This window comes from Mesoplodon bidens (assembly GCF_964165515.1).
Source record: "Mesoplodon bidens genome assembly, chromosome: 19".
Taxonomy (NCBI): Eukaryota; Metazoa; Chordata; class Mammalia; order Artiodactyla; family Ziphiidae; genus Mesoplodon; species Mesoplodon bidens.
In genome coordinates, this window is record NC_138179.1 from 50,797,156 (window position 1) to 50,815,945 (window position 18,790).

General features: G+C 45.4%; 1 protein-coding gene across 1 annotated transcript; it reads right to left on the reverse strand.

The window, feature by feature from the left end:
- Window positions 1-7,593: 7,593 nt before the first annotated feature.
- On the reverse strand, window positions 7,594-16,774 carry G6PC1 (glucose-6-phosphatase catalytic subunit 1). The gene is made up of 5 exons (XM_081220497.1): window positions 16,488-16,774; window positions 14,478-14,587; window positions 11,840-11,945; window positions 11,091-11,206; window positions 7,594-9,271 (listed from the first exon to the last, which is right to left on the reverse strand). The coding sequence occupies exons 1-5, from the start codon at window positions 16,715-16,717 to the stop codon at window positions 8,760-8,762; spliced, it is 1,074 nt and encodes a 357-aa protein (XP_081076623.1). The 5' UTR covers window positions 16,718-16,774; the 3' UTR covers window positions 7,594-8,759.
- Window positions 16,775-18,790: the final 2,016 nt, after the last annotated feature.

Consider the following 18,790-nt stretch of genomic DNA (forward strand, 5'->3'; position numbering starts at 1 on the left):
GCAAGAGTTCAGAATAGGACACTGGACAGTCATAGCAAGAAACTAAGAGGACATTAATCAAGGCACTGTAAAAAACAGGAAGGCGATGGATAGATATCTGTGGCAAGTTCAGGGGCGTATAGAGTATTTTTTTAATAATATATCTTGGATATGAGTTAATTTTTAACAACTAGAAGACAAGGAAACACGTTCACTGGAATGAATTGTTATTAGTTAAAGTTTACACATCATTTTTAAAAATTTTTATTTATTTTATTTATTTATTTTTGGCTGTGTTGGGTCTTCGTTGCTGTGTGCGGGCTTTCTCTAGTTGTGGTGAGCAGGGGCTACTCTCCATTGCGGTGCGCAGGCTTCTCATTGCAGTGGCTTCTCGTTGTGGAGCACGGGCTCTAGGCGCACGGGCTCAGTAGTTGTGGCTCGCAGGCTCTAGATCGCAGGCTCAGTAGTTGTGGCACACGGGCTTAGCTGCTCTGTGGCATGTGGGATCATCCTGGATCAGGGCTCGAACCCATGTCCCCTGCATTGGCAGGCAGATTCTCAACGACTGCACCACCAGGGAAGCCCTACACATCATTTAAAGTCATTTTTTCTAGTGAAGTTTTACCTTATCATCATCCGAAGGCTATTTGGCCTGGGATGGATTTTTTCTTTCTCAGCCTTAACTTGGGCAGTAAGACACAATCAAATTTGCATTTTTTTTCCACCAGCCACTAACAGAAATTAAAACAGGAGTTTGTACCAACACTATTGGACACTGAATTTTGTAGCGATGAGACATCAAAGTATCCCATCTCTTCTATCCTCTCCAAAGAAGTCAAGTCCAAGCTCAGCAGAGTTAAGCACCCGTGTTATGCAGTGTGTCTTTTGTTTGTTTGTTTTTGTTTTTATTTATTTTATTTTTTTATTAGTTTCTGCTTTATAACAAAGTGAATCAGTTATACATATACCTCTGTTCCCATATCCCTTCCCTCTTGCATCTCCCTCCCTCCCACCCTCCCTATCCCACCCCTCCAGGCGGTCACAAAGCACCGAGCTGATCTCCCTGTGCAGTGTGTCTTAACCAAACTCTTCGTTCATCTAAGAATGTGTTTTGTTTTACTCACTCCTCTCCCTGGTGATTTAACAACAACGTTAAGTATATCCAGAGCCTTTGGGGCCAGGGTGGGGTTTGTCTCCCAAACTCTTGCAATTGGTGGCTCCCTGCCAAGACACCGCCCCTCTTTCTGGCTGAAACTCTCAACCCGTCTACACATTTTATCCTGTGTTTAATGATGCCCACATCTGTGGATACCTAGAAAGACATTCAGCTTCAGGGTCTCTACAAAAGTCCTGGAGTCAAGGGTAGTTTTACTTATAGGAACCCAGTTGCAACGACTCCTGTTACTTTCACAAGTTGACCTCATTGGAGGAAAAGGTTTTAGAATTTAGAGTGATAAATCTCCCACCTCGAACAGAACCGAAAGAGGGGCTGCCTGGCACACCAAAATGACCCCTTGGCACAGAGGTGCTCTGACGCTGAGTTGAAAAACATTCACTGGAGGAAAGTTCTTTCAAGTAAACTGTGATTGAACCGCTTCTTCTCTGGTTTGTCACAGTGTTTCTCAATCCTGGCATTATTAACATTTGGGGCGGGATAATTCTTTGTTGGGTGGGGGGAACGGGGAGCTGTGCATTGTAGGATTTTTACAGCCTGTGTGGCTTCTACGTACTAGATGCCAGTAGCACCTCCTCCAATTATGACAACCAAAAATGTCTCCAGGTATCGTCAAATGTCACCTGGGAGGCAAAATCACACCCAGTGGAGAACTATTGGTTGATTAGATATTTTGTGTGGACATGATGGTATTTGGGCAATAGCGTGAGATTCTCCCCCATCTCTGAAATGAATGGAACATTCCAACTTCATCTACTCTGCCCTTGGCTTCCCAGCTGGCTCAGCCCAAAATAAAACTTGTTTTCATTCATCACACTCTTCTCCAACACTTTTTAAAAAAAAATTAATCTGTTTATTTATTGGCTGTGTTGGGTCTTCGTTGCCCCACGCAGCCTTTCTCTAGATGCTGAGAGCGGGGTCTACTCTTCCGGGCGGTGCGCGGTCTTCTCTTGTTGCGGAGCACAGGCTCTAGGCTCGCAGGCTCAGTAGTTGTGGCTCACGGGCTCTAGAGCACAGGCTCAGTAGTTGTGGCACACGGGCTTCATTGCTCCGCAGCATGTGGGATCCTCCTGGACCAGGGCTCAAACCCGTGTCCCCTTCACTGGCAGGCGGATTCTTAACCACTGCGCCACCAGGGAAGTCCCTGCAACACTTTCTTATTCTTCCTCAAATCCATTTCCCCCAGTTAATCTTCCTCAAGGATTGAGTATTATAGGCATTCCCTCCAAAGAAAACCTGTAACTACTTGGAAACCTTGAGCTGTTTCAGGTGAGAGAGCCCAAAGTGAGCAGAATCCTCCCTAGGTCTTTTGTTTTTCTTCAAATGGATTGAGTTCAGCCACCCCATGCAACGTGAGGAATTAACTCACCAGTCTGACAGTCATTATGTTTGGGGTCACTTGCCCTTTGGAATTTCTTAGAAGCGTATCATGCAGCTGTGTGGAGCTTTGTAGGTAGGAAGCGAGAAAGGGCAGAGTTCTGGAGATAACTGGTTTGTCGGCCACTGTAAGTAGGGTGGCTGCTGACAAAGCTTGGGGAGCCAGATCAAAGCCTGGAGCTGCAGCGTCAGCCTTTCCTGAATCAGCTCTGATACCTGTCAACAGCCTCACCTAAGGAACCTCACCTAAGGTTCCCCAGAGCAAGGGAGCCCTTTGGAGGCTCTGGTGCAGTGGCCATGGTGGTTTCACTGCAGTCTACAGGGAGACGCGATGCCATTGTCATTTCACTGCAGTCATCGTGTGGGACAAGAAGGACTGGTAAGGAGGGCGTTGGTAGTCTAAGGACATTGGGACAGGCTGGGACCTGAGACCCTTTGCTGCAGTGCTACAATGATTGCACCTGGACAAACGTCTCTTTGAGCAACAAAATACAAGGAAACTGTAAGGGACTAAAAAAACTGCGTGCGTGTTGCAGTTGGGGCAAATTCTGGACAACAAGATATAAAAGATACAAAAAGTCCAAAAAAACCCAACTGCCACTTTTGAAGAGCCGGGAGTAACAACAGGGTGTCGGGAGCAAAAGCAGGGTACTGGGCATGACCCCTGCACTCAATACCACCAAAGGGGTGGGCAAACACCTAAGCCACCCCTCTGGCCCGACCCCTGAAAACATCCCTACCCCTCACCCCATATAGGGAACCAGCTCTCCCCTCCTCCGGGAGTGAGCAAGGGAAACTGTTACTTGTTTTCACTCCCCCCTGCTGCAGCAGGGGCCCCAGTAAAGCCTTGCCTGAATTTCTTGTCTCACCTCTAGTCAATTTCTATTGCTTGGGGAAGGCCAAGAACCTGGTCAGTAACAATGTGATCAAAATAAACAAAAATAATTTATGCCACTTGGACTTCTAAGTTAGTGAAGCCAAATCACACTTGTACAAAAGCTCACTTAAGTGCATTACTAGGGTGGATCAAGTAGGGATCGGTGGCAGGGTTGCCTATGGGGTGGGGTTGAAGGAAGAGATTAGAGAGAAAGACAGAGGAGCAAAGATGGATTTTTTTTTTTTTTTTTTTTTTTGCGGTATGCGGGCCTCTCACCGCTGCGGCCTCTCCCGTTGAGGAGCACAGGCTCCGGACGCGCAGGCTCAGCGGCCACGGCTCACGGGCCCAGCCGCTCCGCGGCACGTGGGATCTTCCCGGACCGGGGCACGAACCCATGTCCCCTGCATCAGCAGGCGGGCTCTCAACCACTGCGCCACCAGGGAAGCCCTGCAAAGATGGAATTTTGGTGGCAGTCCTCGGCTAAAGAGTCCAAAATGGTTCACCGTGGAGGAGAAGGAATTAGATTTTCATTCTTTAAATGTTTATTTATTTATTTTTGCTGTGTTGGGTCTTCGTTTCTGTGCGAGGGCTTTCTCTAGTTGCGGCGAGTGGGGGCCACTCCTCATCACGGTGCGCGGGCCTCTGACTATCACGGCCTCTCCCGTTGCGGAGCACAAGCTCCAGACGCGCAGGCTTAGTAATTGTGGCTCACGGGCCCAGCCGCTCCGCGGCATGCGGGATCCCCCCAGACCAGGACTCGAACCCGTGTCCCCTGCATTGGCAGGCAGACTCTCAACCACTGCACCACCAGGGAAGCCCGATTTTCATTCTTTTTGCTCTGGAGAGAAGGACTGCAGCTCTTGAAGACTGGAATCCCAATTCTGTGATGGCGCGGAATGAGAGAAGTCTGGCCAGCCTTCAAACGCTGAAGTGCAGTTGAGCTGATCGGAAGGCAATGACCATGGAATGTGAAGATCAAAAGAGGAAAGCCAGAAGACAGCAGAAAAGAAAGCATTGAAAATTTGCTGACTGGAAAAATACCCTCATGCTAAAAAAAACTCAAACCCCATAAAAACATCAAGTCATTTCATGTTGTAGTTACACTCCTGCCCTGGAAAGATTTATGAAAGCAAAGGAAGAGAGGAGCACATAATTAGGAACAGGCTACCTAGAACACAGTTACTCTAGCTGTGGCTTAATTGGGTTAACAGACTCTGGTCCTGGTTCAAATAAGCTGGCTCTGCTATTCACTTATGTCTTTCATTTCTGTGTCAACAGCTGCCTGTTGACCCCGCTGCCCAGGTAAATGCCGGAGTCAGGCAAACGGGAGATAGATCTCTGCTAAGAATCAGGAGACCTGAGGACAGGTTACTCATGTGACTTAAAAGAGCTATTTTACCTCTCTAGGTCTTCATTTTTGTATCTATGAAATGAAAAAAAATTTTTTGAATAGAATTAGTAGTGAGCAACTTAAAAAAAAAAAGGGCCAATTCAGGAAAAAGAAAAATATTAAAAACTTTTTTCTTTTTATTAAGAAGCCAGCAACCCAGAGGCAGCTTTTTTATCTTTCACTCTGAAGTTAGATTTTGGACTTTGAGTTGCCCATCATTGGACTGGACTATTGCTAGTTTCTCTTCCAGATAAATTAGGTCCTTGGTTCCCTAATGGAAGTAACTTTTATTGACTGCTACTCATACTGTTTCTAGTCAATTCTTTCCTTAACAACATCATCAGAAGGCTCTTTGGCCAGAGTGTTTTCTGTTCTCAAGAGGCTCTTGAAAAACTCTTGGATACAAATTATATTCTGCTATTTGATTTACACATATAGGTCTTAAAGGCATTTGACAATTGCTACAGAGTGAAATCAATAAATATTAAAAATTTAGCAGCTAACGTAATGATTTTCAGAAAACAACTCAGCAAAGTTTGACAGGTTACAAACAACTAGTCAATTGATAAGGACTGGAACTTCAGCTATCCAGGTGTGTCTTCAAATGAAATGCTCTTGGAGCAATAAAGCCATTGCCAACAGAAGAAGGAGGCTCCCACTGATATTTCTTCATGTAAATCTAATCACCTGATCAATCTTGCTCCCGAAGCCTGTGTGCCACAACTACTGAGCCTGCACTCTAGAGCCCACGAGCCCATGTGCCACAACTACTGAAGCCCGCCTAGATCCCGTGCTCCACAGCAAGAGAAGCCACCTCAATGAGAAGCACACACACCACAACAAACAGTAGCCCCTGCTTGCTGCAACTAGAGAAAGCCCGCGCACAGCAAGAAGACCCAACGCAGCCAAAAATTAAAAAAAAAAACAACAACGGTATTTGTCCTTTGGCCACAAGAAATCAAAATCTCTGTGGTCTGAATGAAGAGTTGCACCTGGTATTGGAAGGATGGTTTGATGCAGCCATTAGTCTTAGTGGCATCTGTGTGGTAGAGGATAGAGGATGAACTTGGAGTCAGACTGCCTATAGCTCTTAAACTGGCTCCTCTCTTCTGGGCAAGATACCTAATCCTTCTGTGCCTATTCATATGTAATGTGAACATAAATTCTAACACCCCCCTCACAGAAACCTTGGGAGAATTAAGGGAGTTCACTGTATAAATAAATAAAATACTTAGAACAGAGCCTGGTATCTATTAAGCCCAAATTTCATCTTTTATTCTGTGTCTTTATTAACCTCACCAACTGCTGGGGGCAGGGACATTATTTACTTTCTGCCAGAATCCTATTGCAAGGAACCTGGACTTGGTCCCTGAGGGCAAATAAATCATCCAGGATGGAGGCCATGCCCAAGCAGTGGGGTTCAATTCAGACAGAACAAGACCATTTCCCTTCATCCTTGGTGAAACCATTAGTGTCTCGGAGGGGCCTGGTGCCACCCCTGAAGAAATAAAATTCGGTAGGAGGACTCACCTTTCCCTAAAGATTCACATCCCAAAGTTCTGAAGCGAATGATCAGACTCACGCTCAGTAGATCCAGAGATATGCCGATGGGTCAAGGCTTCTGGAGGTGGGACCCTGCACCCAGGATGAAATAAATCCTGCAGAAATACTTTCAGTAGCTCCCTTGAGCAGCCCTCGGTGCTATCACTTGCCCTGTTCAGATTTTCTTTAACTATAACCCAAAACCTTGCTGACACTGGGTTACTGGATTCCACAGTCTGCTCAGTTTTTTTTTTTTTTTTTGGCCAGGACCAGGGATTGAACCTGTGCCCCTTGAGGTGGAAGCGCAGAGTCCTAACCACTGGACCGCCAGGGAATTCCCTGCTCAGCCTTGTTCTGCTGCTATGACTTATATTCCCTGATTGCTTAGTTCGGTAATGATCTTTCCTGTCTGCCCTCAAGTTGCAGTTTTGTAACAGGAGAGAGCCAATCCTGACTCCATGTTGGATCTGTTTCTTTTATTTTAACCTTTGCCTCCAGTTGCTTTTGTTCATTAAAAGGATACTGTCTATACACAGTGGCCTGCCTTAGGGAACCCTGTCCCCTCTGCTTGAATGTTAAACCAAAGTGCCTTTGTTCAGGGAAATATCCTGACCCTGTCCACCTGTGGATGGAGGCAAGAAAGAAGAAATTAACACATCCCCTCCCCAAGGCTGGCCATTCCAAAGGACATTTGCAAACCTTATGGCCTTTTTACTTTACCTCCTCATCTCCTCCCCCTCTGTTCTATAAAAGAAACTGGCATCCAAACTCCGATAAGATGGTTTTTTTGGAGACATTAGTCTGCCATCCTCTCCGTTTGCCAGCTTTCCGAATAAACTTGTATTCCTTGCCTCAGCACCTCGTCTCCCGATTTATTGGCCTGTCGTGCAGCGAGCAGAGCGAGCTTGGACTCGGTAACAGTTTGATCCCATAGAGCAACTCATGCTGCACTGTGGTCTGGTAAATAATGTTCAGCCTTGGCCAACTAGAATACGATATTGTGACTATGTTGATATGCTCGACTCTACCTGTGCCCCCGTGGACACTTTATAAGTCTCCGCAGCCCTACTGGGACTCCTGGGCAACCCAAGACAAAACACCTTCCTTCTGCAAAAAGAAAACATAAGTATATAGAAACCAAATTATTTGTTTAGGGAAATAGAGAAAGAGCTAGAAATTTAGCTAAGCCAGAATTAGAACCTTCAGATCACATTGCCTCTAAAATATAGTAATCAACAAGACTTCATTCTTAAGTAAAACGTTGTTTTAATAAAATACTGCACGTATATATTTTTCTTTGCAAAGATGTTATGACCAGGATGGTTGGTGTGAATGATACTATATGGTAAGCTATATAATTAGTAGAAAAAACAAGGACTCTCAAATAAATAGGCTTCAACATTTTTTTTAAAGGACATATTCTGCAAATCAGTTGAGACTAGAGAATAGGCAAAGAGGAGGAGTTGGCTTTTCCTCCAAGAATGCACTCTTGATTGGCTTGAGATAGAGAAAGGAGTCATATTTACCTCCAGGAATCAAAAGTAACATTGGAGTGACCTTCTGGAGAGAGAAATCCTGGCCCTCTCCTTGCCATTTTGCCCAAGATTTCAGAGCTTAACTGAAACGTACAAAAGCACCACTATAGAGTCACTTTTAGGCATCTGAGGATCCAGCAGGGTGGGTGTGGAATCAGTGGAAAATTCTGGGGAAAGCAGAGCTGGGCTAATAAGGAGAAAGATCGAATGTTACAGAGGAGAAGCTGACTTTGCCTGAATATTCTCACCTAGTACAATATCCAGATCACTGCAGCCATTCAGAAATCCCAGTAAATACAATGACCATGGATATATAATAGAAAAATACAAGAAGCAGAATTACTCCACTAAGGACCTATTCATTGTACTTTAAGTTGGTCCCCCACCGTTGCGAGCCCTTTACCTCAAGATTCGTATATAATCAAAGCCATTAAGATATTGTTTGACATATAATTTGCATGATATTCAAGATATTTAAAAATCTTCCTTAATCAATCCTTCTTTCCCTATCAAATCCACTGCTCCTTTCTTCTTTTCTGGGTACGGATGAGCATGAGTAGAAAATTCAGTGTGATCCCCAGCCTGGCATTATGAGCTGGCCTTACCAAGAAGTCTCGCTTTTGTGTATTGGACAAAAGAGTAAGTATATCTTCGTGGAAAAAAATCCAGAACGACCCAACCTTCAATAAGGCTTTCTCAAAGAGCCTTATTAGCTTTTCAAAAAAACATCACCCAATGCAATTAGAATTGCAAAGGGGGAAGGGGGTGTCGCCTGAGCTGACTCTATAGTACCTCTGGCCTCACAACAGGCTGGCAGAAGGCCCTAGCCACCTTCAGTCCTTGGTGCAGTCATTGACTTTTAAATTCTGAAGACTCCACATCCTTTTACAAAGTCTTCTTGTTCGGCTGGCCCAGGACCTGGGCCAGACAGTAGGGGATGAGACTGACAGATGCCAGGGGCACTGCCGCACTCTTGCAGAAGGACAGGACATAGAAGATCAGCTCGATTCGGGATGGGGGTTTCAAAGAGTCAAAGAGATGCAGGAGGACGAGGGAGGCCACAATGCAGCTGAGGCGGAACGGGAACCACTTGCTAAGCTTGCCTTTGCAGCTCTCCCTGTACATGCTGGAGTTGAGAGCCAGGCCCAGGCCAAAGAGTGTCCCCAGGTTCTTGAGGAGGCTGGCAAAGGGCGTAGTGTCAATGTGGACCCATTCTGGCCGCTCACACCTTCGCTTGGCTTTCTCTAGGGTCCACAGGAGGTCGACCCCCAGCCCCTTTAGCAGCAGGTAAAATCCAATGGCAAAACTGAACAGGAAGAAGGTAATGAGAAAATATTTCTTGAGGCTGGCGTTGTAGATGCTCCGGATGTGGCGGAAAGTCTCAGCAACCGCAATGCCTGAGCGGAAGAAAGAATGACCGTGAGAACTGGGGAAGACGCTGGCCCTCCAGCTAGAGGTGAGTTTGGAGCAATGGGTGACATGCCATCCACCCCACCATTGTGGAGTTAAATCACAGATGCCAGATTAGAGGGTCATTTGTTTTCTTCCCATATGTGATTCCAGCCTGTCCTCAACCACAGATTCTTTCAGATGGAAGAGTCATGTCACATACTTCCTCCCTCCACATGCAAGTTTCCTGTGTGTGACTGTGTGTGCGTGTGTGTGTGGTCATCCTGTCTCTACTTGAATACCCTCAGGGATGGAGAGCTCACTCCCACTCAGGGAACCCATTTCATCTTTGCATGGATTTGATCATTAATCAGTTCTTCCTTGTGCTGAGCTAAATAAAACCTCTCTCCTTCTAATGATGTCTATTGGTCTCAGTTTTTTCCGCAGGCGTTAATAAGTGGTAAATCTAGAGCCTCTGTCAGCACATTTAAAGATACTTATTCTCAGTGGTGAGGGATAAATTAGGAGGTTGGGATTAACATATACACACTATATAAAATAGATAACCAACAAGGACCTACTCTATAGCACAGGGAAGTATACTCAATATTTTATATTAACCTATAAGGGAAAAGAATCTGAAAATGAATATATATATGTGTATGTGTATATATATAGGTATATATACCTGTATATATATCTGAATTACTGTGCTGTACACCTGAAACTAACATGATATTGTAAATCAACTATACTTCAATTAAAAAAATAATAGGGCCTCCCTGGTGGCGCAGTGGTTGAGAGTCCGCCTGCCGATGCAGGGGATACGGGTTCGTGCCCCGGTCTGGGAGGATCCCATATGCCGTGGAGCGGCTGGGCCCGTGAGCCATGGCCGCTGGGCCTGCGCGTCCGGAGCCTGTGCTCCGCAACGGAAGAGGCCACAAGAGTGAGAGGCCCGCATACCGCAAAAAGAAAAAAAAAAAAAATAATAATAATAATAAACTGGGGGAAAAAAAAGAAGAGACTAAGACAGATTGGGAACTCAAAAAATAAAATAAAGAAAGATAGTTATTCTCCTCTCTAACTTAAACATTCCTGGGTCTTTCATGTAACATGAACTTCCAGGCTCTTTCTCAAACATGGAACCCCGTGCTAAATGCTGTGTTAATTTCATGGTTGCCATGAAGCCATTATTTCCCTTGTTCTCAACATGCTTCTGTGAATGCTGCCCTGCTCTGCTTTTTCAGGTCTCCAGGGGAAAAATTCTACATTTTCCTTAAGGTTTTATATTCTAGTGCTTCCCACAAAGTCAAGAAATTCTTTCTTACACTTAACCAAAGTCTTTCCTGCCCCTTATTAACTGGATCCAAGAAAACAAAATATTCAAAATTCAGAACCTATAATAAAGAGAAGCTGTGGGTATCTGTTAGGTTTGCAAATGAATTTATTTAAATAAAGAGCTTTCCAAAGTCATGGTGTTAATTTGTTAAATTTGGTAGCTTTTCTTAAGACTAAACTAGGGGCCACTTCCAACTGAAGACCAGTAAGAAATAAAGAATGTAAATATCTTGGAGATTTCAAGCGAATTCAACTGGGTAAGTTAATTTTCTGTATTGCCATGTTTCTGGAACATACTTAGTTGTGTACATCTGGGCACTCCTATAGAAATGAGTCATTTCAAATCGCCCACCCTTGACTTTCAACCCACTGAAATGCTAATAGCATTGATTATACACAGAACATGGCAGGAATGCTGGGATTTTGTCCTGATGAGGGAGGAATGGTATAGGTGGGGAGTTGGAGGGAGGGAGCCAGAGCAACTGGTACCTGACAAGACTCCAGCAACAACTTGATGGGGAAAATGAGCAGCAAGGTAGATTCGTGAAAGACAGACATTCAGCTGCACTGCCCAGAATCCCAACCACAAAATGATGTTCAAGCACCTGAAATGGAAGAGACAGCCATAAGGGAACCCAGATATAGATCCTTCAGCAAAGAGAACAGCCTCAGCAGGAATGTTGGAACCTGGCAAACTCAGGCTTCATCAGTGGAATTTTTGTAAATTGAAGCCTGTACTCAAAATTCAAAGATAACCATGGCAAGTGGTGAACCCCTGTGTATGTGAATTTTAACCTCCCTATTTTTTGTTTCATAATTAAGGATTTGCACAGTGTCTGCATACCCAGAATTCCCCACAGAAGGAATGTCTTCTGCTTCTTTGTTTATTTTAACCTGGACGGGACGTCTCAATTGTTGGTACAGAAATGGATTTTTGTTTAAAGCCTGCTTCTAGCTCACTAGCTGATCTCGAGAAACTCCTCTGATATGTTAGGCCTTTTTTACTGATCTCTGAAATTAGGTGTTGCCCGTTCACAACATTCATTAAGTGGGTCCCTTCCAGCCCTAACATTCTGTGACTCTAATATTCACTCTCAGCAGAAATGCCACAACTCTTATCAGTACCAACCTAAGGCATGGGGTGGACTGGGGGCATGTGAAGAAGAGCAAGTGGTGTGTCAGCTACAGAGAGCCACCTCCTGCCCTCCACCACGCACAACCCAGAGCTGGGTTCTTACCGAAATCTGTAGGTTGGCTTTTTCTTTCCCCGAAAGATAGAGAGGGTGGATGTGACCATCACATAGTATACACCTGCTGTACCCATGGCATGGCCAGAGGGACTCCCTAAAGGATAGGAAAGAGATGAATGAATGAACCAAAGGTTAAAAGTCTCCATGTGGGAGATTGCTAGGGGGCATCATCTATCCATCCAACCATCCATCTATCCATCCATCCATCTATCTTTCCATTCAGGAAATTTAATGGAAAAGCTACAAGATGGTGAAGTAGAAGGACCCTGGGCTCACCTCTTCTCATGAGCATACCAAAATCACAACTAACTGCTGAACAACTATTGATGGAAAAGACTGAAACCTATCTTTCCATCCATCCATCCATCCAATTATCCATCCACCCATCCATCCTTTCATCCATCTACCCATCCTGCCATCCATTCATTTATCCATGCAGTCATTTATTTAACAAATATCTATTGAGCTCCTACTACATGTCCAGCACCATGTTAGGCTTTGGGAGTACAGTGGTAAGCAAAGTCAGAGAAGGTCATAGCTCTCGTGGTTATATACAATCTAGAGATTACACAAAGAATCAGCATGCTGGGTACACAATCACAAACCGATCTGCCTTCCATTACCTCTCTTCCACTCTCTTTGCTCAGTCTGCTCCAGCCATGCTGGCCTCATGGCTCTCCCTTAAACACACTCCCACTTCAGTGTCCCTGTCATGTTGGCCTTTCTAACCAGACACCTCTTCCTTCAGAAATTTACTGGCTAATTCCCTTGCCTCTTTCAAGTTTTTGCTCAGATCTCACCTTCTCAATGAGTCCTACCCTGACCACCTTATTTAATACTGCATTCAATTCCTATTCCTGATTCCTCTTCCCTGAAAGATGGAGGGTCCTGGGATGAGCCACTCAGATCCCCTTCTGGCCTGAAGAGCTTATTTCCCCTTTCTCTTGTTGACAGTGTGGTTGCAGATGGCCCTCAGCTCTCAGACTTCTCTGGAAGTCTGGCCCTGGGCTGAAAAGAGCTGTCTTGATCACAGCTACCCTCTCCCTGGGGGGAGTCTGCACCCAATCACTGGTCTCTATTGGAGTATAAGGGCCTGGTCTCCTTGAATCAATTCAGAGCTCCTATGGGCTTGGCTGAGACTGAATCGCAACTAGGTTTCTTCTGCCCAGGTGGCTTCTGTCCCTTTCTTCTATGAATGCTGCTCCCAAGAGTAGCCTACCCGCTGTATGCTGATCTCCATCTGAGTCTGCTTCCCAGGGAACCTCATAGGTAAAGGCTTGCCTTTCTTTTCTCCTCCTCTTCCTTCTTCTTCCTCTAATATCCTAAATATTTTACTTGTGTATTATGATTTTTTTTATAACACACACACACACACACACACACACACAAACACACACCACACCCCATTCAAATTTAAGCTCCACAAGAGGGGGATCTTTTTTTTTTTTTTTTTTGCCATGCTGCATGGCTTGCAGGATCTTAGTTCCCTGACCAGGAGTTGAACCCAGGCCACCACAGTGAAGGCACCGAGTCCTAACCACTGGACCACCAGGGAATTCCCATCTTCGTCTGTTTTATTCACCGAGGCATTTCAAGTACCTAGAACAGTGTTTGGCGCAGGTGCTAGATAAATAACATTTGAATGAATGGATATGCTCTGAAGTGAATCAAGGATTTGTGAGAACAAATAACTAAGGGACATGCCCTAGTCTGGGGGTCAGTGATAGGGTGTTTGAGGAAGGGACACTAACACTGAGACCTACGGGTGAGCAACGGGGTTGAGTATTCCTTTCCTTACTGAAAAATGAAATCTATCATGTGGCTGAAAAACGCCTGTCTGGGTGTACTTAGTAAAATACAGACAGAGTGTGGGATTGGACAGTCAGCTCGGGAGGCCACATCTCCCGGGCCAGGCCTCTGGGAAGGACAGCCAGGGGCTCAGGGCTCTACTGTGTTCCCTTCCCTGGACAAAGGGCCACAGCACAGTTAGTCTCCTGAGCCTTTTGCCTGTGAGGGAGCCCTTGCCTTTCTGGACTAGCAATTTCGGTTCTGGAAACATTAGGCAGATTTCCAAAGTAGCAGTCATGGGCTATTTGGGAATGCCTTGCTTAAGTGAATTCAAATAGAGTTGTACCGGACTTCCTTGGTGATGCAGTGGTTAAGAATCCGCCTGCCAATGCAGGGGACATGGGTTTGAGCCCTGGTCCGGGAAGATCCCACATGCCGTGGGGCAAATAAGCCCGTGCACCACAACTACCAAGCCTGTGTTCTAGAGCCTGCAAGCCACAACTACGGAGCCCACGCACCTAGAGCCCATGCTCCGCAACAAGAGAAGCCACTGCAATGAGAAGCCCACGCACCACAATGAAGAGTAACCCCCGTTCCCCATAACTAGAGAAAGCCCACGTGCAGCAACAAAGACCCAATGCAGCCAAAAATAAATAAATAAAATAAAATAAAATAAATGGAGTTGTACCAAATCCAAGAGCATGACCAAAGCTTGCAAGAGTGGTTCTGCTCATGTCCCCCTCAAAGACAGCTTTATCCAGAACATTGTTACCAGGTGTCCACTGTGAGCAAGGTCCATCCAGTTAATTTCTGTCTGGACAAGGGCTGCGACTCTCACCTGGGCCAGTCTCACATGTGACCGGGAACTGCTTTATCAGCGGCACGGAGGTGTTGCTGTAGTAGTCGGTGTCCAGGACCCACCAGTATGGGCGCTGTCCAAAGAGAATCCTGTGAAAAAGCAGAACCGATATCTGGAGTTACTGAAGGAACACTTTGTCCCAATGCCACACCTTCGAGAAGAGAGAGTAGCTCAAGGAGAAGACCCATGTGATCCTACACAGAACACTGGTACCATGGGCACCTCCAATAAGGGGAACTGGATGGCTGGAGAGGGGCAAGGGAGGGAGACTTTTATGGTGCACCCGTTATATAACTTTTGAATTTTGCACTATTTGAAGGTATTCTTTATTCAAACATAAATAAATAAATCCAATATCCTCAAAGCCGTATTAACGGCAACTATGTGACTTTTTTTTTTTAAACCCCAAGAAGAATTTGTCCTGGCAGGATGCATAGGAACTATAGTTTGCAACTTGGACTTGCATATTCTATGGGTTCTCTTTCTGCTGGCCTCCAGAGTCTTGGGTTTCTTCCAGACACCAGAGAATGAGCCCCAGCCCCAAGGACAAGCCCCACCAGGAGATGTGGTCTCTGTTTCCACCAGAATCACTCTCTGTAAGGACATACATAGCTTCAGGGGCTTGTTCTGTATGCTCTCAGCTTTGAAACAGAATATCTCAGACAAACCGCTTTCCCTTTCAAAGCATGTTTTTCACTGTGGAAACAGGTGTGAAGGGTTGGTCAGGATGCCTCCTTTGCCCTGCAGTGGAGGAAGAGTGATTTCTCACTAAAATTAGCCACTAACTCTGACGTCTACCAACTGAGAGAAAATCCATGGTTCTTTACATGAAATTAGATGTTTGGAATAACGCTTTATCTTTTTATTTTTTAGAGTTATGCTATTGAACACCAGAAGTTACAGACAAAGTCGATTTTTCAACGGGAATTTCAGAATCCCGTCAATACGCCTTGGGCTTCTGAGCCCAATAACGATGTTCCTTCCTACCCTAAAGGACTTTTCTTGTTTATGGCCAAAGAAAATTAGAGCTAGAAGAGATCTTAAGAATCACCTGCCAGTAAACAAAGATAATTTTAGGGATGGTAAAGATCTTAGAGGGCAGCTGGTCCAACCTCTTCATTTTCTAGACAAGGAAATAGAGGCCAAACCAGTAATGTGTTAGAGTCATCCAGTACTGGCTAACAAATGTAAAATATTCCGGATTTTTGTAAGCTGGACCCAATGGTAGCTTGAAAGTGGGATAATATACACAGTAGAAACTGGCAAATACTAAAACCAGGGCTTTTTACCCCCAAGAGTCAGTTTATCAACACTGGATATAACATAGTTCGTAAGAGCCTTGCCTCTGAAACCAGCCTGCCTGGGCTTCAATCCTGCTTCCAACACCACCTGTGTTTTTCTAGTCGTTTAACTCAGTGCCTTAAAGTGCTTAGCACATGGCCTGGCACATACTACGTGTTCAATAAATGTCAATAACTATACTAGATATTAAGGTCCCAGGGATAATCTAAGTTTACAGATTATAAAACAGAAACTCAGAGAGTTGCTACGAGTTGTCCAGGACATACAGCTGGTAGGTGGCTGAACAAGAGAGTTCCCTGGATTACTTCTCATGATCCCACACAACAAGCTTTGAAATTGCCTATGTGTTTCCTTTCTTCATACCTCATTTTTTTTCCTTCGTACATCTATCTTTATGTCACCTATGCCGTTTCAAAGTAATAAAACAGTGTTTCTTTGCTTATTGCCTATAATTCACAATGTCCAGCTGGCCTTCCATCCATCTGACATAGCCTTTCCTGTATCTTCAGCTCACTGACAGCGTTTTCTCTGTCTTCCCTCATTCTGTAGAGGATCCAAAGTCAGGAGGGGAGTAACCTGTGGCTTCCCAAATAACATGGAGAAGGCAACTTCTGATGGACAGACATTTCCGGAGAGAATGCCAGCCTCTTTCCTTGCCGAGCTCCTCTTTGTCTGGCTCTTACTCACCACTTAAAGACGAGGTTGAGCCAATCTCCAATCACAGCTACCCAGAGGAGTTTGATGCCCACAGCTTCTCGAAGATGGAACCAGATGGGGAAGAGGACATAAAAGGCATTCCTGAGGTCTGCAATCACGGACACCAAGATGAACCAATCCTGGGAGTTCTGGTAATTCACCTGGAGGTAGCGGATTGACTGGATCCCAAAATCATGCAGAGCATTCATTCCCTCCTCCATCCTCACTCAGGAAGCCTTTGGCTGTGCCCTTGCAGTTATTTCAGACTTGATGTTGATTGCTCTGCTATCAGCCTGTGCCTTGCCTCTGTTTTATACACTCTGTATCCAGTCTGCAGGTCAACCCAGCCCTGATCTTTGGACTCAAAAACCGCTTTTGTCTAAAATCTATTGATCAAAGGTGCATCACCAGTAAGTTGATGCAAACATGTTCAGCGTGATTTACGTAAAATAGAAACACAGGCACACAAAAACAGCCTGATCGTCCACGGGCTGGCACAGCCAATTATTAACTTTGGCATTGTTGCTTGACAGTGCAAGGGGCTGCCCTCTGGGTTCCGAAACCCGGCCAGAGACACAGGACAGAGTCTAAATCTGCCATGGTTCTTGCAAAGATGCCTGCTTTCCTAAGTCTGCAACTGCACTTATTTTGGAACAAAGAGAAGTCTTGGTGCTCTAGCTTTTCAACTTGTAAATTATTAATTTTAAAATATAGTAAGTTCTACTGTACTGGGAGCTGTCATGTTGCTGGGCATTTCTTAACCGCATTAGGGTCTAGGAAATGCCTCTGATTTGCGAGATCAGACCCTCTTCACAGTATTGGCTCTGTATATCTTAGGGTCAGAAAATAATCATCTTTGAATGCACTGATGAACTTTTTTGTTGCTCTTTTTTTGGCAGTGCCACGTGGCTTGTGGGATCTTAGTTCCCCGACCAGGGATCGAACCTGTGCCCCCTGCCATGGCAGCGCAGAGAGCTAACCACTGGACAGCCAGGGAATTCGCCCTTTGGGATTTTAACACATAAGTTTAAGCAACAGAGTGAATGCATGTTCATGCAAAAACAATATGATGAAAATGTGGTTCTAAATACAAACACCAGCAAACTGGGGACTGGGGACTCTGGAAAGGGCTTTGTACTTTGAGCTTTCTTTCATTTGTACCTGGAGATTAAATATAGATATAGATATAGATACAGATACATCAATATATACAAATAATCACCAGGAAGTAAATACAATGTTATTATAACCATGGATGTAGACAAAGAATAAAGTAACAAACACCAAGTTATGAGAAGCAAGGCTGCCTGCTCACCCCTACAAACAGAAACCATCCTGCAGTAGCTTAGAGACCAAAACCTCACACTCGGATGACCTAGGACTGTGAAGGGAGCAGGGGCTGACTCAGGTGACAGACTGATGCATTTTCAAGAATAAGAGCCAGTGGGAATAAAACTTGTTAAAACCCACACAAATTCCCCATTAGGAAGTCCATGATTGCTTTGTAAGGGGTAGTTTGGGGACAGGGAAAAGAAATTCAGAGCAAATGAGTTTGTAGCAAAGGTTGACCACATTCCGTGCTGGAAATGATTAAAACCTCATCCAGGAGGTATGATCTGGAGTCTCTTCCCCACCCCACCCCCTGGGCTCCTACCCAGCTCAGGCAGAATCCAATTGCCCTTGACCACATTGTCTCTGCTGGTCCAAGCAGCCCTCTCCTGCCATGCCTTACCTGGAGCACAGGGGTGGTGGTGGTGGTGGCCTGGCGGGCTGCAAATGACGCGTGTACTCGTAGCGTTGAGGGGGAGCGTGCTCTGCATCATCGGGACTGCCTGGCCACAGGTAGTGGGCCCCACAGAAGAGGTGACCCCTTCCCTCTATCCAAATAGGCCTTCCTAGAACGTATTGAGTAACGCTTGTGTGATCCCTGGGGACTGAAGTTTCTATGGTCTGAGGTGAGTCAAGGACAAATAGGCCAGATGCTCTGACAAAATATTCAAAGGCCACTGTCTGGGTCTCCCCTGGGCTGCTAGGAGCCAGCATGTCTGAGTTGGGCGGGGTGCCATCATGTGCTCAGCATATAGGGAGCCAGGGGAAAACCCTATCTTCTGGAGGAAACTCAGGGAGCATGCTCGTGTTGATACGGAGTCCAGATGGAGCTGGCATCCCATTCTGGGCACACTGGGCAGTGGGGGAGTCCCGCTGGCAGGCTGCCCGCCAGGCAGGGGGACTCTTCATCAGAGCAATTGCATACATGATGAGACTGTTTGCCAGGCTCCACCTTTCTAACTTCC